The sequence below is a fragment of the Schistocerca piceifrons genome, chromosome 2, assembly GCF_021461385.2.
Source record: "Schistocerca piceifrons isolate TAMUIC-IGC-003096 chromosome 2, iqSchPice1.1, whole genome shotgun sequence".
NCBI classification, from domain to species: domain Eukaryota; kingdom Metazoa; phylum Arthropoda; class Insecta; order Orthoptera; family Acrididae; genus Schistocerca; species Schistocerca piceifrons.
The window spans coordinates 737,399,050-737,425,897 of NC_060139.1; the positions used below are offsets into that span (position 1 = coordinate 737,399,050).

General features: G+C 45.0%; 2 protein-coding genes across 2 annotated transcripts in view; one reads left to right on the top strand and one right to left on the bottom strand.

Annotated features, from left to right (window-relative positions):
• LOC124777418 (circadian clock-controlled protein daywake) overlaps window positions 1–22,248 on the bottom strand; it is a 92,723-nt gene extending 70,475 nt beyond the window's left edge. Inside the window, exon 1 of the mRNA XM_047252814.1 lies at window positions 22,135–22,248. The gene's annotated coding sequence lies outside the window, so the exon portion shown is untranslated. The remainder of the gene's footprint in view (window positions 1–22,134) is intronic.
• The window catches only part of LOC124775808, a 155,108-nt gene continuing 150,380 nt past the window's right edge, over window positions 22,121–26,848 (top strand). The window contains exon 1 of the mRNA XM_047250639.1: window positions 22,121–22,426. Coding sequence (XP_047106595.1) covers window positions 22,121–22,426 — 306 coding nt within the window. The remainder of the gene's footprint in view (window positions 22,427–26,848) is intronic.

Here is a 26,848-nt window from a genome sequence, read left to right on the forward strand (position 1 = left end):
TGTATGATGTATTACTCTGTTATCACCAACTCAATGTACAACCAGTACAGCGTATGGATAAAGCTGCACTCGTTTGGTACCATTGCTTCACTGAGTTCGTGTTCTGATTCCACTTATTTATACAGAAATTGGTATACACCTATGACAGTAACTCTCCACTAATTGATAAAACTTGAACATTTGCTTATGATGACTACCTGAAGTGCCAAAACGTATACTGAGATGACTAAAGCCATTAGATAGCGACATTCACGTACATAGAACGCGGTAGTATCGCGTACAGGGCACTTTTGCTAACAGCACTACGTCGCCAGCAGAGCCTCTACTGGGCTCGTGACCGAATCAGTTGGGCTCTAGACGACTGGAAAACCGTGGCCTGGTGACATGAGTCCTGATTTTAGTTGGTAAGAGCTGATGGTAGGATTCGAATGTGAAGCAGGCCTTACGTAGCCGTGGATAGAAATTGTCAACGAGGCACTGTGTAAGCTGGTGCTGACTCCATAATGGTGTGGACTATGTTTACATGGCATGGACTGGGTCCTCTGCTCCAACTAAACCAATCATAGATTTTAAATGGTTATATTCGGTTACTTGGAGATCATCTGCAGCGATTCATGGATTTTATGTTCCCAAACAACTACGAAATTTTTATGGATGACGATGCACCGTGTCACTGGGCTTGAACAGTTCGCGATTGGTTTCAAGAACATTCTGGACAATTCGAGTCAGTGATTTGGCGAACCAGATCGCGCGACATAGATCCCATAGAACATTTATGTTACGTAATGGAGAGGTCAGTTCGTGCTAAAAATCCTGCACCGGTAACACTTCCGTAATTATGGACGGCTATAGAAAAAACATGGCTCAACATTTATGTAGGGGACTTCCAACAACTTGTTGAATCCATGTCACGTCGAACTGCCGCAATGCGCCGGGCAAAATGAGGCGAGGCGCAACATTAGGTGATATCCCATTACTTCTATCACCTCACTGCATTAGTAAAAAAAGAGTAAAAACACTGTTTTTTATTCTTACTCTACACGATAATGTAGCCCAGCAACTGTCCGGGCATTATCCGAAACCTTGTGTTTCAGCATAAGGGTCGTGCGAGTGCAGTTCTATGGTTGTGCATATTTAGCCAGATCCGTGTATTTACTTACTTGTGCAATGAGTCGTGAACGTGGCCGCGCTTTTCCTAGATTTGCTAAATGACCTTTTCCCTTTCCGAAAAAAGTCCTTAGCACTATTACAACAAACGTTTGTACGATAGAACGGCAAGCATCGTTTTCTGCAGAGTTTAATGATTTTGTGGTGTTGCTCACGCATGTACCGGGAACTGAAGAGAACGGAATTTCTCCTTGTGTCGTACAAATATTTGCTGTAATAGTGCTAAGGACGTTTGTATTCAACAGAACTATGTCAACACGACGCATTTTCTTTTTCTGATCAGTAGCTTCATTTTGTCCCCATAAGTTTATGTACTGCCTAAGTGTACTTCACAAACAAAGGGCGTGTATTGCAAGGAGAGTTATAGGTCATTGCATTTCTAGCAGCAACAGCAGACAGAATCGATCAGCGCCACGTTCCTCTTCTCCTATTTTTCGTAAGAATGATCGAGGCTAAAGCTACAGAACATTAATATGACTATTTCTTTTGTAGAAACATACGAAATTATACACATGTAACACTTATATGCTACATGTATGTCTCATTATTCCACTACGAGTAAAGCTGTTCGAATCTGTCCTAACAGTATTGGGTTAAGAAACAGGGAAACTAGTCAGAACAAGACAGAAATTACGACTCGGATGGTTGCTGTTTCTGTGCGAAAAATCCTCTATTTTCAAGCAGTATTTCGCTTTACTTGTAGACCCCAAGAAAACTTCAGTGTAGACAGGGGTAAATGAACCGCCACCCACTTGCGTAGTTATATAACGTGTATGTTTTGTTATTAGCAGTATCCTCACTGAACTGCGAGCTACGCATCATGTAAACATCCTCTATCGATTTCTGTCTCCGATGATCTTGTCGGCATTTTGATACCATTAGCATAGTAAAAAAAAGAAAAAAGATAGTCGTATGTCGTGGAAGTGAGACTACGTACGTTGTATTCTGTGTATAATTGCTTCGTATTAAGTTTTTGTAATGGAATAGGGTAACAAAAACTGCTTGGGCTCATGAATTATTGGTCGCATTCCACAATACGAACAGTTCATTAGCTTATTTAGTGGAATACAACCACAGGAACAAGCAAACAAGAACGATATCATTTTCCGTTTGGTCATTGGTGCCTTAGCTGTTAAAAAGTAAAAGTCCTTATAATACAACTAGCGAATGACCACTGAATCATTGATGTCTCCCGTAACTGAGTCATCATAAAACTGAAACGCCTCTCGCAAAGCATGTACACATTACAGTTACAGTAACTCGAAACAACAGCTTACAGGCGACGACAGCTGCTTTTGAGATACTTCTAAATTGGGTTAAAACAACAGCATAGATCGCAATAATGATGTTGCTGCGAGTGCAAACGAGGAGCCGCCAACAGCAACTATATTTGTTCATTTTGTCAAGATGACTTCTGCATGAAGTGGAAACCGGTCCTTAATAAAGTATTATTGCGATCTGTATTGCTGTTTTAACCCAGCTGTATTAGCAGATCGCTGTTACTCCTCTGGACCATATTGTCCGAAATTATGAACTACTAAGTTCGTTGCCATTCTAAGACATTCATGGCGACACTAATACTGTTGAGGACTATTTTCGATTAACAGATTTATCATAACATGCACCTAACTATCACAACAGCAATTATAGTTTCACTCGCTGTTGGACAACCGTTACGTGACACCACGCCCATGGTGTCACGTGACTGGGAAGGATGTACTCAGTCCATATATTGGTCGCTTTTGATGGACTAACTGTTTGCGAGACAATACGGGTTGCTAGCATACAAAAGCCTATTCTGTCGTGGGAATCGTTTCTTCAGTTGAGGCATCTGAGAACCTGGCCTGCACAGACTCAAATTTTCAACTAGTAATTTGATTTCTCTTTTGCACACAGACGTTTTCTATAAATATGCCTGCCGTGAGTACCCAGACTAGAAGAATATTCTCGACCACCAAACTTTTCTGGCAAAATAGTCAATGAAAGTTGTCGCCGTCGATTGCCGTGATTTCTCACGGCAGGGAGACACGAAAAAGAGCAGCAAAGTAAACTCCACTTTAATGCAGGTTAACAACATATTGTAAAAATCTTACCATCCAAAACGACTTTCTAACTGGGGGATAAAGTAACGACCGCCTGGCAAAGAAAGTAAAGTGCTCAGGACGAAAAGAAACGAAACTTTACGGGAGGAGAAGGTATGTAATGTAATTTCAAAGATTACAATATCGAGTCAAATTTACAGAGAATTTGGCATTATGAGCCCATTTCTCAGTAAACACTGCGCCCCCACTGGCAGTGAAGGTGCTGAGCCGGTTGAGAAGGGTGTCTCAAAATCGTTGTACTCTTTCCTGAGGCAACCTGGCCCACTGCTGTTGTAATTGGTACTTGGTATTCTGTGTACTGCCCCTGGGGCAGCGTTGAAGTCCGAGATGGTCGTCCACATGTTTTGTTGGGGACAGACATGGAGATCTTGTTGGCAACGGAAGTACCTTAGCATGACGTAGAAAGTTCAGAGAGACACAAGCACACCACATGTGGACGATCATTGTCTTGTTGAAAAATTGCACCGTAACACGGTCTGATGAGAGGTAACACATGAGGATACAGGATGTCCGTAACATACCGTTGTGCCTTCAGGGCCCCCTCAAACACTAACAGTCGTGATCTGAAGACGTCCCCAATGGTCCCCGCGCCATGAGGCCAGGAGATAACACCGCTGCCTCTCTCCAAGACACTGATACAATGAGACGTCTCCCCATGTCGCTGCCATACTCGTTGACGATGGTCGTCCAGAGCCGTGCAGAATCGTGATTCATCGCTGAACACAATATGACGTCATTCATCGGCAGTCACAGCAAAATTCCAAACGTAGCCGTTTGTATTGTGGCGGTAACGGCAGCCTACGCGTTGGACGATAATTCCTTAGTCTGGCTTCTGCTAGTCTCCGACCAGTGGTGCAGGATGATGCAGGAGGGACAAGACAGATGGGAAGCGCAGGTCCATACCACTGTCAGGTCCTGATAACGCTGTCTCACATGAGTATGCGGCATCTATGTGTCCTTTGCAGTAATTATTCATCTGATGGTGTTCATGGCGTTTATATAGGCTGTCCCCGGAGGAATGGTCAATATTCAGGGATATGACACAAACATCGTGTGAAGCAAGGAACTTCATATGGACATATGCCCTATTCCGAATACATTTAATTTACGTAGTTATTTTTTCTGTATTATTCAATACCAGTTTACACATGTACACGTGTACAATAGCTCGTAAACATTACAACATGCGTTTTACATAGTAATGACTGAAAAATACGTTTGTTAGAACATTCGTCTCTAAGCATTGTCGTACACGTCACAATACAGTTGTCATAGAGTTCACTATAAATATTCGAATATCTCACCGTCAACTTCAGTGCATTTGTGCACTCATGGGAGATCATGTTGTGTTGCTTGTCTGTGTGCCCTTACGCAATCCCTAACGAGGGCAGCAACGTCCGTAATGCAATCAAGCTGCTCACTTCTCATTTTCACCTTTCGTTTGTACGCCTCAGACTTCGTCCTACCGCATAATCAAAAATATAATGGGGGCGATGTTGGTGGCCAATACCGTGACGAATCCAGCGATTAGTATAACTGAAGCTGAAATGTTTCTTCACACATCTGGTAAAATGTGGAGTGGTTCCGTCATGCTGGAAGTACATTGCAGTACGCATGACCATCCTTAAGGTGTTCAACAAACGTATTTTCCAAAATATGTGGGTAGTTCTGTCTCGTTGTTCGCTCTTATAAAATGACTGAGCCTATGAAGATGTGGCGTTACCGATAGTGGTGCACCAAACATTGATCGGAGTTTCCACTGTAGCGTGCAGATTTCGCTGCGACCCCTGATGATTATTTAGTGTGTTGTTGATTTCATACCGTGTAAGTGTGACTTTATCAGTGAGTAATCTTAATGGATGCCAATGACCATTGTCACTTGATGACTGACAAAATCAGTTCGTGTGACATTACCGAAAATGTGAAGATTTTGCAGACGCTGTATGTGAAATGAGCACAAGTTTTCAGCATCTAATGTTCGCCTTACGCCTGTTAGTGGGACGCTGATACGTGCAGAAAGTCGCCGTGTGCTGGTAGATAGATTGCGCTGCACCATTCCAAGAGTGCGGTACTGCGGTGCCTGTGCTATTCCGAATTACGCTGCAAAGTTCCTTTGGACATGAATGTGGCAATTGCCGTCTTGAAGATAGTACCGTAACAAATCACTAGATAGCGGGACAAGCGGAAGCTCGAGAATTTGACAGAAACATGACTGCTAGCTATTGTATATTGATTAGTTACCGTCATATCCAATGGAACAAAGCTGGCCGAGAAGAACCTATTGCTGAGAGTGACACAGGCCATTATCATCACGTGGTTTGGCGCAGGCGAAGACGTATTCAGTTGTCGCAGTCCGCTCATACCCAATGATTTAAATATGCCCCTCTATTTAAGGAGGTTGCAGTTTCCCATGTGGCTTGCTTTCGTTATGAGTATCAACAAGGCACAGGGCCAGTCACTTCGTGTGGCAGATATTAAACGTCCTGTATAGCAGTGGGCACTGCTGCAAGCAGAAAATAAAAAAAAAATAATTCCTCATCCGGACTCGACCCCAGGCCCCTTAGCTTACAGCTCTGAGATCTTTTCGCTGTGCTGACAATTGGCTCGAATGTACCCTACTACACTAAAGAACCAAAGAATCTGATACTCCCTCCTAATATCTTGTAGAGCTCCTGCGAGCACGCAGAAGGGCCGCAACACGACGTGGCCTGGATTCAACTAAAGTATGAGGTAGCTCTGTAGGCCACTGACACCATGAATCCTGCGTGGGCGTCCATAAATCCGTAAGAGTACGAGGGCGAGGAGATCTCTCCTGAAAAGCACGTAGCAAGGCATCCCAGAAATGCTCAATAATGTTCATGTCAGGAGAGTCTGGTAGCCAGCGGAAGTGTTCAAACTCAGAATGTTTCTGGAGCCACTCTTTAGCAGTTCTGTAGGTGTAGGGTGTCGCATTTTGCCCAAGTCCGTCGGAATGTACAATGGACATTATTGGACGCAGGTAATCAGACAGAATGCTTACGTACGTGACGCCTGTCAGAGTCGTTTCTAGGTGTATCATGGGGCCCATATCACTCCAATTTCACACGCCGATACCATTACAGAGCCTTCACTAGCCTGAACAACTCCCTGCTGGCATGCAGGGTCAATGGATTCATGAGGGTGTCTTCATATCCGTACACGTCCATCCGCTCTGTACAATTTGAAACGAGTCTCGTCCGACCAGGAAACATATTTTCAGTCATCAACACAACAATGTCGGTGTTGATGGGCCCAGGTGAGGCGTAAGGCTTTGTAGCGTGCAGTCATCGAGGTATACGAGTGGGCCTTCGGCGTTGATCCCACGCGTAACCTGAAATTTAATTCATTGTCTTCTAGAAGAGGTGCGCTCAGTTTTCAGTTTAGTATTATTTACGACAGCAAATTTTTTTGACTCTTTACGTAAATGTTCTGAGAATTTGTATTGAGGTGAACATTTTATTCAAACAAAATCAGGACATACGTGAATAGCCGGCCAGATTAGCCGAGCAGTTCTAGACGCTACAGTCTGGAGCCGCACGACAGTTGCCGTCGCCGGTTCGAATCCTACCTCGGGCATGGATGTGTGTGATGTTCTTAGGTTAGTTAGGTTTTAGTAGTTCTAAGTTCTAGGGGACTGATGACCTCAGAAGTTATGTCCCATAGTGCTCAGAGCCTTTGGAGCCATTTTGTATTTTTCCAACACAGCACTGCAGGGAAGCTCCTTCCTGATCGAGCGAGTGAAAGTTCTTATAAACGATCATACTTCATATGGGCTAGTTTTCAGGAACAACAATCACAACTGTTGATGTCAAGCGACCAACACGACAATTGCATTTCCGCTTTTCCGTTAAACAATGGAGAAAATGAGAAGTTGATCTGGAAGCATTTCCTGAACTACGCAGTTTTTCAGTAAGATACATCAATAATATGAGTCCGTGAGAAAGTTCATCTCGAGCACGACAACTAACATCCTTGACACACATTTTAGTTAACGAGCAAGATACACGGTCCAACGGCAGGTGGCATCACTAGCAGTGGCGCAAAACATCACAGTTGTCATCATGTTGCGGAAATGGAGAGATTTATCTCATATCCATAACCGACGCGGAGACAGATGTGGTGCACCACGGGCCATAGGTGACGGATGAATGACGGTGTGCGGACGAAAGACGTACAACTACTGAGCAACTGTCAGTCCAGATGAACCAAGAGGCTTCCAACAGCACCTCTTGAAAGGTCATTAAGCGAATGTTGCTGCGTATGGACCTCCACAGCAGGCGCCTGGTTGGCGCACTCATGTTGAGTGCCGTTCATCGGCGACGAACGCTGGAATGTGCTCGCCAATACACGGGACGACCACTGAGTGGCGACAGGTGACCTTTTCAGATTTCAGATGACGTCTGCAACAACTGTCCGAAGGGTCGAGGCGGGAGGAGGAAACTTTATAGACTGAGAAATGTTCTAGTGGCATTCCCTGGGTGATCACGTCATTCTGGAAGTCACAATGGATCAACGCAGGTATGCACCATGCCTACCCTCACATGCAGTTAGGTTTTCTTCTGCAGGATTGCATCTATTAGCAGGATAATGCGACATGTCGTACAGTTCGCAGTGGACGTTCGTGATTTGACAAGCACCGGGATGAGTTTACCGTACTCTTCTTGCCACCAAACTCTCCGGATTTTAACTGAATCGAGAATCTGCGCAACCAAATCGATCGAGCTGATCGCGTTATTGAACCTTAACAGACAAACCTAGGGCAGGTGGCCACGGTACAGGAGTTGACATAGCTCCATATCTCTGACAGTACCTTCCAGAATCTCAATGACTCTGGGCACGTCATACCGAAGACTGCTCTCCAAAACGTGGTTACTCAGGCTTTTTGCAGATGCTCAGATTAATGTGACTGTACAGCGTAGTAGCAGAACGAATTCTTCAAGGCTTGGATAAATCTAAACTGTTGTGTTTGCTGTCGCACAGCATATGTCACCTCAGGCTATAGGTCAAGATAGTTTGGGCGCTGGAAGCATTTTCTTTTTCCCATTCAGCAGCGCTTCGACTCCTGATTAATTTCCGAACATGACTGACGCTCCATTTGTAGACATATAAAATAACAAATTTCACGACGAACCCACATTTTCGACACTTGCTCTAATGCTGCCAAGAACGTCACATCCCTGATATGCTAATGCTAATGAATATGCATCAAAAACTTTATAAAGATTCAGCAAGCTGGCTCTGCACGTCGTCTGCGAGAAATGTATGGTTGTCGTGTTTGCTCAAACCACCACGTGAAACCGTCCTACCTCAAGTGGACATAAATGTCCAGTACCAACTACCAAGTACTCTTTTATTAAATCACTATCCGTGAAAGGGCACAAGTACTTTGCTAAAAGTAGTACAGTTTTGTTGATCATCCGAAGGGCACACTCCCTTGATTTTTCTTCCTCTACTTCCTACTTTTAAGAGAGCTTCCTTTTAAGTTTTAAAACTTATTGTCCGCGTTCAAGTTCATCACATTTTCATTTTCCGCATTCTTTGATGTGGTAAGATACGTAGTGCCTTTGTACACTGAACTTCACCGGCCGGGGTGGCCGAGCGGTTCTAGGCGCTACAATGGCTCTGAGCACTATGGGACTCAACTTCTGAGGTCATCAGTCCCCTAGAACTCAGAACTACTTAAACCTAACTAACCTAAGGGCATCATACACATTCATGCCCGAGGCAGGATTCGAACCTGCGACCGTAGCGGTCGCGCGGTTCCAGAATGTAGCGCCTAGAACCGCTCGGCCACTCCGGCCGGCTAGGCGCTACAGTCTGGAACCGCGCGACCGCTACGGCGGCAGGTTCGAATCCTGTCTCGGGCATGGATGTATGTGATGTCCTTAGGTTGGTTAGGTTTAAGTAGTTCTAAATTCTAGGGGACTGAAGACCTCAGAAGTTAAGTCCCATAGTGCTCAGAGCCATTTGAACCATAAACTGAACTTCCTGAAGGTATTCAGTGTCTTATGATATAATGAACATCGTCTTTTTGTGTTAAACTGTAAGATTCGTCGCACAGCGGATTCTGCGAAAACATTGTAGGTGTTTCGCAAGGCTGGCTCCCCATTCTTGCTATTAGAGGACACCAGTGTCAAAACTGAGTCTCCCCTCTTCAACAGTTGGCGTTTCCACCGCGTTGTCGCGACCACGTGATGCGCGTTCATTGCCCTCACTCCCCGGTACGCAGCAAGTGCTCTGCTCGCGAGCAAGAGTGTGAGCTGGTGCGAGTGCTCACGTTCAAAATCAGCCGCTAGCTGTTAAGCCTTGATATACAGGTAGACGGTCCAAAGCCGTTCGCTGTGAACTGGGTTGCTACCACGTGTACGCAAAGTCGCCTTCAATTGTACTGGAGTCACAGGCGCGCCAGACTGCAATAAACATTTGATGAACCCTAAGTATCACTGCACAGCTCGCTTGTACCTTCATCTGACGGCTCGAACAAGGAACATGGCTGCGATCTGGTCAGCCAGCAATGAGATCACGTTGGTTTTATTTATTCTAATCATTCGTATTTTGTCATGAACCTAGACAGTGGTAACAAGTTCTTTTCATTTTCATGAATCCTTTTCGATGAATCAGGTTTCTCATGGTGCAATGTATATAGGGGAGATCGGATATGGTAGTCACATTTATTTAAATTTTTTTATGGCGTCACCATCATAAACATTGGCACTTTTATTTAACCAGCTTGTAGTCTATATTTTTCAGAATGTTTGTAAAAATAATTTATGGCTTCATAATTGAAGTGATAAAATTTGCATTGCTTTTTCTACTATATTATGTGATGTTTGTGACTATCAAATGACTCTGAGGTCATCAGTCGCCTAGAACTCAGAACTACTTACACCTAACTAACCTAAGGACATCACACACATCCATGCCCGAGGCAGGATTCGAACCTGCGACCGTAGCGGTCGCGCGGTTCCAGAATGTAGCGCCTAGAACCGCTTGGCCACTCCGGCCGGCTTTGTGACTATCGTCCCCAGAATTGGGGTCGTTGTTATTTCTTGCACTGTGCACGTTGTACCCGCATTTCCTGTGATCGGTTATTGGTAATGAATCAAGACATACAGTACAAAAACAATCATCATCTTCACTGTCACTGCTTTGAACTTTCTTTTGTTGTTCCTGCTTTTTAATTTTATTTTTTTAAGCTGGGAAAAGGCGCTTCTTGACATCCATGTAATTTTGCTCTTTTTTCCTTCTGGGTTCTTCTTTCACAGAAGTATCCACGGGCTCAACCAAGTATCTCTTTCGGATGTTGTTTTTGCTTAGGGAACAATAGTATTTCTAGACTGAACATTCTCGAAGCAACTGCAAGAAGGCTGGAACTCATTTTGCTGTGTCATTAATTTGGTTCGTGGAGACCTCCAATATTTCAATTTGATTCTCTCCTTCTTCTGTCGTGTCACCACTTAGAGGATGAGTCCTGTCAGGATTTGGTCTATGTTTCACGAAACTAGGGGCAATTTCCTAATCGCCAAAAACATATCTATTGAAGAGCCAAATGACAAGTCTTCAATCCTGCTTGGTTATTTGATCACCTAAGCGCAAGAGATTATGTAGAAGTAACTATTACTGGAATTTCGTATACTGTTATCGTGGAAAACGAGTGATTTAACACTCACAAATCACTTGCAGTAGTCACGAACTTCTTCAGTGCTCCGTATACTGTCCGATATGATGTTTGCAATCGGTGGGAAAAGTGAGGAGGAAATGACAATAAAAAAACGCTGCTATCTGTCGCATAGTTGAGACATATGAGAACTATGTTTATCAAGTAAAAGAAGACTCAGAATATGTATAGAGCACTCTGCGTTAGCAACTAAGAATTTCAAAACTTCGCAGAAATGTTCTTCCCACTGGCCCACCACGAATAAAATGTTCTTTGAAGTGCACGCGGGTAAAAATGAAGAATGGTGGAACGGAGTTCTCAATAGCAGAAACAGCAGCAGCTAAAGTACTAGGCTACCACGTTTTCCAGATATGATTCTTGAAACCTTTTTGTGACAGAACTCGATTTGGCTTTTGGGCTGTTGTGATTCCAGCTCGCCCACGTTTCAAACATGTTTTGTTTCAAAGTTGTATGATTTCATTATAGTAGCCAAGTTATCGAGAAAGGCGCCAGCGTTCCGTTTATTGAAGATAGAAGCTCAGGCTAACCTGGTAGCTTCAGGACTCCTGATTGACAAATCTTTCTGTTTCTTCAATCAACCGAGAATCCAGTCAGCCCCAGTTTGTCAAGTTTCAGTCCATTTTTCAGGTACTTCTAGCTCACTGGAAATGCCTAACTCGTAGCACAATGTTAGTACTTCTTTTGGACTGTGTTTACATATCTTTGTATTTGAATACGCTTGTCTCTACCAGTTTCTTTGGCGCCTCCGTGTATTATGTGGCTTATTAAACTATTCTTCTGGTCTCGTAGGCCTGTCATTATTAATGGAATCTCCTACAATCTGATATGTTGATTCTCGGTTCCCACTGGTTTGTTACTGGTGAAAGTTTACATAAGGTTTATAACCTTATAAGGTTTTTTAATACTACCAGTTTTTCGTCTGCATTCAATTTGCACATGGAAGTACATGTGTGCCCACCAGTTTAGTTAACTTCTAGCTTCCCCATTTTTAATGTTGCATAACTTCTTACCTCCTGTTTCTATCTGTAGTAACGGGCTTGTTAATGGGTTACGTTTCTCAAACAGACGACCTACTGCTGGTATCTTAATTTATGCTTTTGAAATACGTTGTAACCATATTTCTTATATTTAGTTAGTAGTCGTTTTGCCATAGTGCCTCATACCCTGCACTCTTCGTCCTAATGCTCTGCCGGTTATTATTTGTTGAGTACTTCCCCACTTCATAGGATTGGATTCTGTGACTACGAACGCTGTGGGCGTGTCCGTGTGACATTACTGCAAGAACTTTTCATTTACGTTTATTTTTATTGGCTGTCCTTGACTTTTTAAATTTATAGATTACAATGAAGCTTTCCTCTCTACGTAATATCGCGAGAAGACGCCATTTCAACGCATCGAAAACGGTCGTGCGAATAAATCATCAATCGGCAGTTGTTTGTGGTTTTATTCACGTTCAATTTACCTTTATGTGAGTATTTAGCAATCTGATTCTTGCTGGATACGGCCACTGTTTACTCAGCAAAGAGTCAATATACCACTACACGTTGGCAATGAAGCTGTTAACAAAGCACCAAACTATTACCACAAATGATTGCTCGAAAGACTAATTTTCTCTGATAAGGCAGAAACGCGCTAATATTGGTCACAATAAATTTCTACATCTATATCTACATACATAATCCGCAAGCCACCGCACTGTGTGTGCCAGAGGGTACCCTGTATCACCTCTAGTCATCTCACTTCCGGTTCCACTCGCAAACAGAACGAGGGAAAAACGACAATCTGTATGTCTCCGTATGAGCCCTAGTTTCCCGTATCTTATCTTGGTGGTCCTTACGCGCAAAGTGTGGTCGTTGCAGCAAAATCGCTTTGCATTCGGCTTCAAATGCCGTTGCCTAAACTTTTTTAATACCACTCTTCGAAAAGAACGTTGCCTTCCTTCCAGAGATTCCATTTGAGTTCCCAAAGTATCCATGTAAGACTTGCGTGTGTTCCGAACGTACCGGTAAGAAAGCTAGCAGCGCGCCTCTGAACTGCTTCGATATTTTCCTTTGACCCGACCTGGAGTGGATCCCAAACACTCAAGTAGCACCCAAAAACAGGTCACACAAGCATCCTATGTGCGGTCTCCTTTCCAGACAAACCACACTTTCCTAAAATTCCCCTAATAAACCGAAGTCGACAATTCGCTTTTCCTACCACAAACCTCACATGCTCGTTCCATTTCATATCGCTTTGCTACGTTACGGCCAAATCTTTAAACGGCGTCACTTTGCTAGCCAAGACACTACTAGCGACTTATGAAAACAATATCGATTTATTTTTTCCACTCATCCGCATTAACTTACATTTTTCAACATTGAGAGCCAGCTGACATCCATCACGCCAACGGGAAATTTTGTATAAGCCATCTAGTGTCATACTACAATCAGTCGTCTTCGACACCTTCCCGTACTCCACAACGCCATCAGCAAAAAACGTCAGACTGCTGGCCACTCTGTCCGCCAGATCATTTATTTACACACAAGGAGAAAGAAATCGCGACACTAAGAAGGACATACGAAAGTTGGTAGGCATGTTTCTACATTTGAAGCATGATGTATATTCAAATTTCGCGCCAGTCTCGCAAAAGTGGTGCCAACAGCACCACTATGAGGATGCAAGTCAGGTTCGCTTTAAATACCCGCTGTGACAGTCGTGAGCGATACTTATCTTTGAGATTGGACGTCGTGAGTTGATGTTAGTTTAAGGATGCCTTTAAGACTATAAAGGGGCCGTTATCAACACCTCACCAAGTTTGAACGAGTTCGTGTAACAGGGATCGAGAAGCTGGATGTTCCTTCTGCGATACTCCATAAATCCTTGGCAGTAATGTAGCCACTGTACATGACAGCTGGCAGAGGTGGTCACGATAATGTACCGTCTCAAGAAGACCGAGTTTCGGACGGCTATGTGGCGCTACCGTGAGGAAAGACCGCCGTGATTGGCGTATGGCCCTGGCGCACCGTACTGCATCTGCTGCAGCAATCTGAGCAGCAGTTGGTACCACAGTGACACAACGAACTCTTACAAATCGGTCACTTCAGAGGTAGCTCCCAGCCAGACACTTCCTAACGTTCACACTTCTGACCCGAAACCATTGTCATTTACAGCTTAAGTGGTGTCAAGTGAGGGCAGAGTGGAGCTCTGTTGTGTTTTCTGATGAAAATTCGTTCTGCTTCGGTGCTAGTGATGGTGGTGTGTTGGTTAGAAGGAGGCCAGTTGGAGGTCCGCAACGAACCTACCTGTCTGCTAGACATACTTGAGTAATGACCGGGAGGGCTATTTCGTATGCCAGCAAGAGCACTGTCGTGGTTATGCTGTGCATCCTGGTTATCCTACGCAGCCCGACTGCAAATTTGTACGTCAGTCTGGTGATTCAGCTTGTTGTGGTGTCATTCATGAACAGAATTCCTAAGGGTGTTTTCCACCAGAATAACGTTCGCTCACATACCGCTGTTTTAACCCAACATGCTCTATTGCGTGTCGACATGAAGCTTTGGCCTGCTCGCTCATCAGATCTGTCTCCAAGCGAGCACATATGGGACATAATCGGACAACTCCAGCATTACCCACAAACGGCATTAACCGTTCCAACACTGATCGACCAAGCGCAACAGGCATGGAACTGCTTCACACATACCAACATCCGGAACTTTAACACCATAATGCAAGCACATTTGCAGGCTTGTATTCAATATTCTAGCAGTTACACTGGTTATTAATATGCCAGCATTTCATCATTTGCAATGGCTTATCTTTCGCTACCATTAACCTGTGAACTTGCAATGTTAATCATTTAAATATGTTACCTAGGCAAATGCATTCCAGAAATTTCATTACTCTATATTAATAATTTCTTGGTGTCACGACTTTTTTCCTTCAGTGTATATAGAAAACAATAGTGGTCCTATCACAGTTAGAACGCTTTATGTCCATGAGCATGGTTTTTAGATCCAGAAATACAAGAATACCTAACAAAAACGATCAGGAACCGCCCACAATATCAGTGACCACAGATTCAGTCGGAATGGAAACTGTTTCATAGTGAAAGCTGTTGCGACGTTTATACACTAGGTACCGAGGTGCTGTCTGCGTCTTTGCTGAAACAGCTAAGTCATTAAGAGCGCCGCGAACAGTACGGCTTCGCGAAGAAGAGAAAGCACCGCTCCACAGCGGAAGCCGGCACTTTGTGCTGCGCATCTTATTTCACCGGGAGAAAGCCGCTAGGCTGCAGCGCTGCCGCTCTCTGAGAGGCGTAACAGTATACGGAAGGTCGGTATGACACATATGTGCAGCTTTACTCTAGTACAAACTACACTCCTGGAAATTGAAATAAGAACACCGTGAATTCATTGTCCCAGGAAGGGGAAACTTTATTGACACATTCCTGGGGTCAGATACATCACATGATCACACTGACAGAACCACAGGCACATAGACACAGGCAACAGAGCATGCACAATGTCGGCACTAGTACAGTGTATATCCACCTTTCGCAGCAATGCAGGCTGCTATTCTCCCATGGAGACGATCGTAGAGATGCTGGATGTAGTCATGTGGAACGGCTTGCCATGCCATTTCCACCTGGCGCCTCAGTTGGACCAGCGTTCGTGCTGGACGTGCAGACCGCGTGAGACGACGCTTCATCCAGTCCCAAACATGCTCAATGGGGGACAGATCCGGAGATCTTGCTGGCCAGGGTAGTTGACTTACACCTTCTAGAGCACGTTGGGTGGCACGGGATACATGCGGACGTGCATTGTCCTGTTGGAACAGCAAGTTCCCTTGCCGGTCTAGGAATGGTAGAACGATGGGTTCGATGACGGTTTGGATGTACCGTGCACTATTCAGTGTCCCCTCGACGATCACCAGTGGTGTACGGCCAGTGTAGGAGATCGCTCCCCACACCATGATGCCGGGTGTTGGCCCTGTGTGCCTCGGTCGTATGCAGTCCTGATTCTGGCGCTCACATGCACGGCGCCAAACACGCATACGACCATCATTGGCACCAAGGCAGAAGCGACTCTCATCGCTGAAGACGACACGTCTCCATTCGTCCCTCCATTCACGCCTGTCGCGACACCACTGGAGGCGGGCTGCACGATGTTGGGGCGTGAGCGGAAGACGGCCTAACGGTGTGCGGGACCGTAGCCCAGCTTCATGGAGACGGTTGCGAATGGTCCTCGCCGATACCCCAGGAGCAACGGTGTCCCTAATTTGCTGGGAAGTGGCGGTGCGGTCCCCTACGGCACTGCGTAGGATCCTACGGTCTTGGCGTGCATCCGTGCGTCGCTGAGGTCCGGTCCCAGGTCGACGGGCACGTGCACCTTCCGCCGACCACTGGCGACAACATCGATGTACTGTGGAGACCTCACGACCCACGTGTTGAGCAATTCGGCGGTACGTCCACCCGGCCTCCCGCATGCCTACTATACGCCCTCGCTCAAAGTCCGTCAACTGCACATACGGTTCACGTCCACGCTGTCGCAGCATGCTACCAGTGTTAAAGACTGCGATGGAGCTCCGTATGCCACGGCAAACTGGCTGACACTGACGGCGGCGGTGCACAAATGCTGCGCAGCTAGCGCCATTCGACGGCCAACACCGCGGTTCCTGGTGTGTCCACTGTGCCGTGCGTGTGATCATTGCTTGTACAGCCCTCTCGCAGTGTCCGTAGCAAGTATGGTGGGTCTGACACACCTGTGTCAATGTGTTCTTTTTTCCATTTCCAGGAGTGTACATGCAAAGCGTTAGTCCCAATATGTTTGTCGTGGAAAGATCGACGGCGAATTCCAAATTAATTCACTAGATTAAACGTCCACCTTTAATGTTTAGGTTTTGTTAACCGACTTACCAATCCTAAAGTCTGTTTATAGTCTGTACGTCATACCAGTTCAGCCTAGACAGCAGCATTTGATTAATTTTCGACAAAGTAATTCAAGAAAGTTCGTCTAATACTTCGATGCACTAGAAATCTGAGCAGCCTTAGTTAAATAACACGAATCAAAGTGATAAGCAACTGTTCGATGATACTGTTTCTAACGGCGTTATTGTTAGTTTTCTGTCTCCGTATCCAAAATCAGTAGCACTTGCTTGCGGGATGACTGTGAACATAGAGCCAGCCCACTGTAATCCTGGTGCTTGGTCACGGCCCGCAAGATGAAGCTGTTCGTCACCAGAATGTGTGTCCTTTCTTAGGATAACTGCCAAACATATGCTCCATAGGGAGACTTTGAGTTCCACAAACACCTTAATGGTCTACAAGAGGAGCGGACTGTGCGTCGAACTCGATGTAACACTCCCTTACAAAGCATGTGGACAGCATCATAGTGCGAAAGTACTCATCACAGTCTTCGGCCACAATATAGAGCACACGTGACGCTCGATAACTGTTCTCACAAACAGGCAGAAAAAATAGTATTGGCGAAGAAAGTGTTACTGGGCACGAATTTCTTATTACGAGTATGAAGACACATTGTTGATTATGCACGATAGGCAGACTAATGGTGGTAGTTTGGAGTACTACCGTACGCACTCACTTATCTGAACACTGTAAGACTGTCTTAACATCCGAAAAGAATTGAAATTAAACTTTTCCCGTTTGCAGTTTCCATGTCGCTTGAAAAATTATTTAGTCATGAGGTAACATATTTTTACAAAAGTCACTGCCTGGAATGAAGAACTCAGGGAAACGAGAGGAAACTAATTGCTTATAGAGAGAAGTGCTCGAAGGGTGTGGGATGGCGCAGTGTAGTCATCTCCGTGTTTACAAGTTGCCTGTTTATCGAGACCAAGTACTTTCAGATAAGGTTATGGCGTTTGCAAAAGTGAAGGAGTAAACAATAAAAGCAGTATGTGTAGACAGTAAATTGAAGGAAAGTGGTTTAACTCATTTGGCAAAGGAAAACCTTGGAAAACTCCCAGCGGTAATGAATAAAGCAATTAACAGATAGCACTGAAAGGGTAAATCGAAGGAACCAAAACACCAACACGATTTGTAACTGAGGTGTTTGCTGTGCCTAATAATGCAGTTACCTAATAAGAGATGGTGTGCCTGGTAGAACATACACTGTTTGAGCAGCTCAAAATTAGTGTCTGTCCTACGACAGGATACTGGCAGTGTAAAACAAGGACAGATTTCATTTTACCCAGAGTAAGAGTAGACGAATCGGGGCACTACCAGCTCTATTGGACTGTCCTAAATAGACGGCCCCATAATTCGGTAGGAGATGACTTTACTGCTGCCACCGTTCACGACAATTTAAAAAGCCTCCCTCGTAGAGAAATGAAATGATCGTACGGCTTTGATGGCCGGGAGTCCCACCTGAGGCGTTCGGCCACCGAACTGCCAGTCCTTTCAGTTGACACTACAAGTAGTAGATAGTGTCGGAAGTTCCATGCGGCTTTTCGTTGGTGATGCTGTAGTATACAGAGAAGTTGCAGCATTAGAAAATTGTAGCGAAATGCAGGAAGATCTGCAGCGGATAGGTACTTGGCGCAGTGAGTGGTAACTGACCCTTAACATAGACAAATGCAATGTATTGCGAAGACAAAGAAAGAAGGATCCCTTATTGTATGATTATATGACAGCGGGACAAACACTGGTAGCAGATACTCCTGTAAAATATCTCGGAGTATGCGTACGGAACGATTTGAAGGAGAATGATCATATAAAATTAATTGCTGGTAAGGCGGGTACTAGGTTGATATTCATTGGGAGAGTCCTCAGAAAATGTAGTCTATCGACAAAGGAGGTGGCTTACAAAACACTCGTTCGTATTGCTCATCAGTGTGGGATCCGTACCGGATCGGGTTGACAAAGGAGATAGAGAAGATCCAAAGAAGAGCGGCGCGTTTCGTCACAGGGTTATTTGGTAAGCGTGATAGCGTTACGGAGATGTTTAGCAAACTCAAGTGGCAGACCCTGCAAGAGAGGCGCTCTGCATCGCGGTGTAGCTTGCTGTCCAGGTTTCGAGAGGGTGCGTTTCTGGATGAGGTATAGAATATATTGCTTCCCCCTACTTATACCTCCCGAGGAGATCACGAATGTAAAATTAGAGAGATTGGAGGGCGCACGGAGGGTTTCCGGCAGTCGTTCTTCCCGCGAACCATACGCGACTGGAACAGGAAAGGGAGGTAATGACAGTGGCACGTAAAGTGCCCTCCGCCACACACCGTTGGGTGGCTTGCGGAGTATAAATGTAAATGTAAATGTGCAGTGGATGACTTGCATGTTGATGAGGACGAAATAATGGTGAAGATAACACAATACCCAGTCCCATAGCGGAGAAAATCTCCAGTCCGTCCGGGAATCGAACCAGGGCCCACTGCATGTCTGTCAGACGCCTTGACGACCTAGGTAATGGAGCGGACTCCATTGTAGTAATCCTGCAGTGAATATTTATTGAAAATCTGATCCCTGCTTCCCTGCTTCTCGTTCTGTAGTGAATATTTACTGAAAATTGGATCCCTGCTTCTCGTGAGTATTAGACTGCATGTGTCGATGACTAACTCCATTCTTCATTACGAGCGAAAATTGCTAACAGCTATGCTCCTTATTGATAAGACAGAGATTTATTGGTAAGACAGAGATTTAGGAACCAGGTTTTACATTGCAAGACATTTCCAGGGGCAGATGTGGACTCTGACCACAATCTATTGGTTATGAATTGTAGATTAAAACTGAAGAAACTGCAAAAAGGTGGGAATTTAAGAAGATGGGACCTGGATAAACTGACTAAACCAGAGGTTGTACCGAGTTTCAGGGAGAGCGTAAGGGAACAAATGGCAGGAATGGGTGAAAGAAATACAGTAGAAGAAGAATGGGTAGCTTTGAGGAACGAAATAGTGAAGGCAGCAGAGGATCAAGTAGGTAAAAAGACGAGGGCTAGTAGAAATCCTTGGGTAACAGAAGAAATATACAATTTAATTGATGAAAGGAGAAAATATAAAAATTCAATAAATGAAGCAGGCAAAAAGGAATACAAACGTCTCAAAAATGATATCGACAGGAAGTGCTAAATGGATCAGCAGGGATGGCTAGAGGATAAATGTAAGGGTGTAGAGGCTTATCTCACTAGGGGTAAGATAGATACTGCCTAAAGGAAAATTAAAGAGACCTTTGGAGAAAAGAGAACCACTTGTATGAATATCAAGAGCTCAGATGGAAACCCAGTTCTAAGCAAAAAAGGAAAAGCAGAAAGGTGGAAGGAGTATATAGAGGGTCTATACAAGGGCGATGTACTTGAGGACAGTATTATGGAAATGGAAGAGGATGTAGATGAAGATGAAATGGGAGACATGATACTGCGTGAAGAGTTTGACAGAGCACTGAAAGACCTGAGTCGAAACAAGGCCCTGGGAGTAGACAACATTCCATTAGAACTACTGACGGCCTTGGGAGAGCCAGTCCTGACAAAACTCTACCATGTGGTGAAAAGATGTATGAGACAGGCGAAATACCCTCAGACTTCAAGAAAAACATAATAATTACAATCCCAAAGAAAGCATGTGTTGACAGATGTGAAAATTAACGAACTATCAGTTTCATAACTCACGGCTGCAAAATACTAAAGCGAATTCTTTACAGACGTATGGAAAAACGCGTAGAAGCCGACCTTGGGGAAGATCAGTTTGGATTCCGAAGAAATGTTGGAACACTTGAGGCAATACTGACCCTACGACTTATCTTAGAAGATAGATTAAGGAAAGGCAAACCTACGTTTCTAGCATTTGTAGACTTAGAGAAAGCTTTTGACAATGTTGACTGGAATACTCTCTTTCAAATTGTGAAGTTGGTAGGGGTAAAATATAGGGAGCGAAAGGCTATTTACAATTTGTATAGAAACCAAATGGCAGTTATAAGAGTCGAGGGGCATGAAAGGGAAGCAGTGGTTGGGAAGGGAGTGAGACAGGGTTGTAGCCTCTCCCCGATGTTATTCAATCTGTATATTGAGCAAGCAGTGAAGGAAACAAAAGAAAAATTCGGAGTAGGTATTAAAATCCATGAAGAAGAAATAAAAACTTTGAGGTTCGCCGATGACATTGTAATTCTGTCAGAGACAGCAAAGGAGTTGGAAGAGCAGTTGATCGGAATGGACAGTGTCTTGAAAGGAGGATATAAGATGAACAGCAACAAAAGCAAAACGAGGATAATGGAATGTAGTCGAATTAAGTCGGGTGATGCTGAGGGAATTAGGTTAGGAAATGAGACACTTAAAGTAGTAAAGGAGTTTTGCTATTAGGGGAGGAAAATAACTGATGATTGTCGAAGTAGAGAGGATATAAAATGTAGACTGGCAATGGGAAGGAAAGCGTTTCTCAAGAAGAGAAATTTGTTAACATCGAATATAGATTTAAATGTCAGGAAGTCGTTTCTGGAAGTATTTGTATGGAGTGTAGCCATGTATGGAAGTGAAACATGGACGATAAATAGTTTGGTCAAGAAGAGAATAGAAGCTTTCGAAATGTGGTGCTACAGAAGAATGCTGAAGATTAGATGGGTAGATCACATAACTAATGAGGAGGTGTTGAATAGGATTGGGGAGAAGTTTGTGGCACAACTTGACTAGGAGAAGGCATCGGTTGGTAGGACATGTTCTGAGGCATCAAGGGATCACAAATTTAGTATTGGAGGGCAGCGTGGAGGGTAAAAATCGTAGAGGAAGAACAAGAGATGAATACACCAAGCAGATTCAGAAGGATGTAGGTTGCAGTAGGTACTGAGAGATGAAGAAGCTTGCACAGGATAGAGTAGCATAGAGAGCTTCATCAAACCTGTCTCAGGACTGAAGACAGCAACAACAACAACATGCTCCTGATGAAGAGAATCCAGCCGATTCTGAAAAAAAAGACAGAAAATCCACGACTGAGGCAGCTGGAATTTCGAGAACCTATAATACGAGGATATTGCCGCGCAGTTCGTCAACACGATTGCCGAAATGCACCTATTGACCGTAGCTCTGTCAATTCAGTTGACGAGTTGTCAGTTCGATTGATGGCAGTGAAACGACATGTCAGCCAACGCCTATATCGGCACACCGAGATCTCAGATTGAGTATTTCAACGTTGAGAAGGTGTCCTGTGAGGCCCAAGAGTCAGTAAGCGAGAAGGGATGGGGCCACTCACCGTGTGCCGTGCTGAGCTGAGCCTAGGAGCCGGGCTGCCCTGTGCTGGTGGTGTAGGAGCGCTGCTGTGCTGTGCTGTGCTGTGCTGCAGGCAGGGGCGTGCGGCGGCGACTGCGGACCCAAGCTCTCTCCCGCGGCAGCCCTCTCCGCCCGCCGCTCTACTCTCCCACGGGCCCCGCTCCCCCCGACACGGCTCAACGAGCATCCGCACAAACATACGAGTGGTGCTCCCCCACCCGCGCACCACCGGCCTCTCACGCACTAAATCTAAATGTGCCTACATACAAAGGTTGGTAATGCTCAATTTGATTCACTAGACTCTCGTTCACTAGACTCTCGTTCTCATCACATGGAAACTCTTTAAATTCTAGACGATGGGTCTTCAAACCACTTTTAAATACATTTCGTTTATTCCAAATTTTCATACTGTTTCCTAATTGTTTAAACAGGCAGAACTTCACCCGTTCTAGGTGGCACGAATATCGTAACACCACGGTCAGTCCCCGATGATATTCAGTCTGTACACTGGACAAACGTAAAGAGAACCAACGAGAAATTACGAAACAGAATTTAAGTTCAGGGAGCAGAAATAGTATTTCGAGGTTTGCCGATGAGAATGGATTTCTTTCAGAACAAAAGAGTTAGAGTTAAAAGAGCACTGGAGCAGAATTGATAGTGTCTTGAAGGGAGAAAATCTGGACACGTGGAAGTAGCATTTGCGCACCGAGAATTAATTACCTTTATAGATAGTTCATCCATCTCTGGAATCGAACTTTTGCCGATTTTTGTCTGCTAGCGATATCGATAGTGGGCAGATAACAAAATACGTGATGTAAATGGCCATATTTTTTTATTGTATTTGCGTATAGTATTAAGCTTTCTACACAGCAAGCGGCCATAGACCTCCTCAGAAAAAGGTTTCTTAACAGACGGACGTAGAGAGAAACAGACAGACACACGAACAAAAAGGGATACTATAAGGTTTCGGTTTTTACCGATTGAGGTAGGGAACGCTAATTACAAAATGAACATCACCAAAAGCAAACGAAGTGCGAAGATTACAGTTTTGAACGTGGGTGTCATTACTGCCGACACGGGATTAAACAGCCCACCCGTTGCTCCAAAACTGTAGGTACATTGACCTATGTTTCGACACCTACTAGGGGTGTCTTCATCAGAATAAATGTTGCTAGATCCTATAAAATGATACGTAGGAAATGAGGTATAACCAAAAACGTATTAACCAAGACGACAATATTTATGACGTGCAAAGGTTACTTACGTAAAATTACAATGTTAAAAAGCAATAGTCAGAATTTCGAGCAGCTATGCTCCTATAAAAAGTAAAATATAAAGTTCTAGCCTTTCCCACGTATGCCCAGCTGGGAACAACATCAGACTGATCGGCCCAGTGGCTTACAGTGCTGCCACGAAAACAACACAAGTTGCGCCCCCCATCAGGAGCTGACTGTGGCATGTGCTCGTTTGAAACATTATAGCAGTTAATTTTAAAAACAAAATATAAAGGGAGCTTAATGTCTTTTTGAAAAGGCAAAGAAGTCAAGCAGATTAAGTATAATGTAGCCATCTGCCAGGCTTAACAGAAAGTACTATTACTTAAAGAACAGAATTTTTTACGAACAGTTCTAAAATCCAGAAAATATTTGCATTACTGTAACTTCAGTAGCACAAACCTATGAGATTAGAGGAAAGTGATGTTTCGAAACCAGAAGCAGGGAAAATATAGTATAAAAATAGAGGAATCAAAATTCAGCGAGCAGTGGATTGAAACCATTGAAAAAAAATTTGTTACGTAGATATAACTGTTCATTGACGATGAGGCCATATTTCTGAGAAAGCTGTTGTTTGTACAAACTTTTTTCTGTGTCATTCTGTCTCTTCCCAACATTAAAGTCAGGTGTCAGTTGCGACACAGCTCGCCGCCTCTACTGTTTAACCAATCTGTCCAACCTACGACGTCCGAGATTTGTAGTGAGTGGTGGCCGCCCAACCTCACGACGTCTGGACGTGGCTTCACCTTAGATTCTTCATGTATTGAAGATACTCGCCACAGCACTCCTCGAACAACCGAGAAGTCATGCGATTCCCGAAATGCTAGTCCTGAGCCTCTGGGCCATCAATCTGCCCTCGGTCAAACTCAGATAGATCGCTCACCAGCCGGCCGCGGTGGTCTCGCGGTTCTAGGCGCGCAGTCCGGAACCGTGCGACTGCTACGGTCGCAGGTTCGAATCCTGCCTCGGGCATGGATGTGTGTGATGTCCTTAGGTTAGTTAGGTTTAAGTAGTTCTAAGTTCTAGGGGACTGATGACCACAGCAGTTGAGTCCCATAGCGCTCAGAGCCATTTGAACCATTTTTGAGCCATCGCGCACCTTCCCCATTCGATAGTAGGTCGGTGGTCGTACTTCTGGTTGATCAGTGCTCTTATTGCTACCCGCGAAGGTAACCGAGAGCGCTAACGCGCTGTTTCCTGGACTCGGGCAGGTGCGCCGGCCCCGGATCGAATCCGTCCAGAGGCCAGTGTGCCGACCAGCCTGGATGTGGTTTTTAGGCGGTTTTCCACATCCCGCTAGGTGAATGCCGGGCTGGTCCCCACTTTCCGCCTCATTTACACGGTTCGCAGACAACCCAACATATTCGCACTATTCCATGGATTACACTAGACGCAGACAGTTGGGGTACACTAATTCCTTCCTGGGGGCAGGGGGGGGGGGGAGGGTACGGAGTGGCCACAGGAGGGGCATCCGGCCACCCTTTAAAATTAACAATCACATCCAATTAACCAGCAGACCCCGCAAGTCGGGATTAATGCTGGGAAAGAGAGAGATAGTGTCTCTTATTGCTACAGATATTTTCTTTCCTCAGCAGTCTACTACCTGTTTCGCCGGACCTGTTATGTGTTTGTCTATATGTTGTGCTGAGATTGTGGCAATGTGATTCTACTGAAGGTACTAAGGGGCGCCCACATTGAGAAGCCGATAATGCGGAGAATAGGGTATTTAGTTAACTACCGAGCGAGGTGGCGCAATGGTTAGCCCACTGGACTCGCATTCTGAAGGACGACGGTTCAATCCCGGGTCCGGCCATCCTGATTTAGGTTTTCCGTGATTTCCCAAAATTTCTCCAGGCAAATTCCGGGATGATTCCTTTGAAAGGGCACGGCCGACTTCCTTTCCCGTCCTTCCCCAATCCGACGAGACCGATGACCTCGTAGTTTGGTCTCTTCCCCCAAACAACCCAACTATTCATGTAACTTTTCTGGCCGTAAATACTCTGACATGGTCAAAAAGGAACATACACGAGGCTTCGTAATTAGGTCTGTCCGTCCAGAATTTTCACTACTCGAATCGTATTGGAATAACTCAGAACAGTCCGCCTCCATTGCTTTCAGTGTCACCTTGCGCGTCGAGTGAGCAGGTCTTCGTTAACTTCCGCCCTGTGCCGCAACGCCGCTTGTCTCGAAGCTACTTAGTCTTGTCACTGAATCGGCCTGAGTCACATAGTACTTGCGTAGCGGAGTTGGTTGTCGTTTTTCTCTTGGTGGCGGTGTTTCCTGCCCGCGCCATGGTGTCCGCCGAGTCTCCTAAGTTTGTTCCTCTTCGAGCTACTGTTCGTTTCAGTTTTGACAAGAGTACGGGTCATGTTCAACCTGGCTCTTTAGAAATTAACGATTGGTTGACTGATTTATCCGCGCTACACCTGATCAGATAGATACTGCTTACTTTGATTCTGTCTGTCCATGAGGGGACGACGGCTCCTGCAGCGCAAGTCAAACGCCGGCGGACTGAGGACGGTACAGATTTCGAGGACACACCACACCAGTCTCGTTCTTCTGATACGGCATTGACAGAGGGTGTACCTTCTGGCGTTAATAAGCTGTCCACTGACGTTAATTGCGATTCCAGTATTACCAGAGTGATGTAGCTGCTTCTGTTGATGATGAAACGTGTCTTGAATCTGCCTCCCCCACTTCACTCGTAGACGCGACGGTTCCCGTGCGTTCAGACGTTCCGGCAGAGACGTTGCCTGCTGGCCAGTCTTTACAGTGTTCCAATGAAATACCACCTCTCCTCTCCGCTGAGACGGTGGAGCAACAGGATTCTACGGGTTCTCTTCCTGAAGATCAGGAGATGCCATCCGACACCGGCACTGCATTACCTGTCTCTTCTGTACCTTATGTTGCTGTTAGTCGTTCTGAGTTGTGTTCCCCGATTTCCGATGAGTGCGTTGGTTCCTCTATCAAATCGGAGCTTGACGTGCCCCCAACCTTTTCCACACCAAGAGTGTATGTTTCCACGGAGTGGTGTGAAACGTTTTCAACATGCACGCGCAGCGGCGCGTCGTAAAAAGAAAAACGGGGATTCCTCGGCTTCCGGGGGGGGGATTGGAATTATACCTTCTTTCCCCCGTCTCCGGACGTTGTGGAGAGAAGGACGTGATGAGTGTTTTTTCCTTAGTGTTGTTTCATTGACATTTCATGTGCTATGGATGCAGGTATATACATTTCTAACCCTCAATGTTAGTAGGATATGTTCCCAATTACGGCTTGCTGCGTTACACCAGTTTACTTATGATTCTCAAGCTCATCGTTTGTTTGCAAGAGGTATTATTTGATGTGTTTTGTCTTCCGGGATACTCCATGTTTTTCAGTGTCGCTCCTGAAAATTCTACTGGTATGGCTTTGCTTTATCGAGAT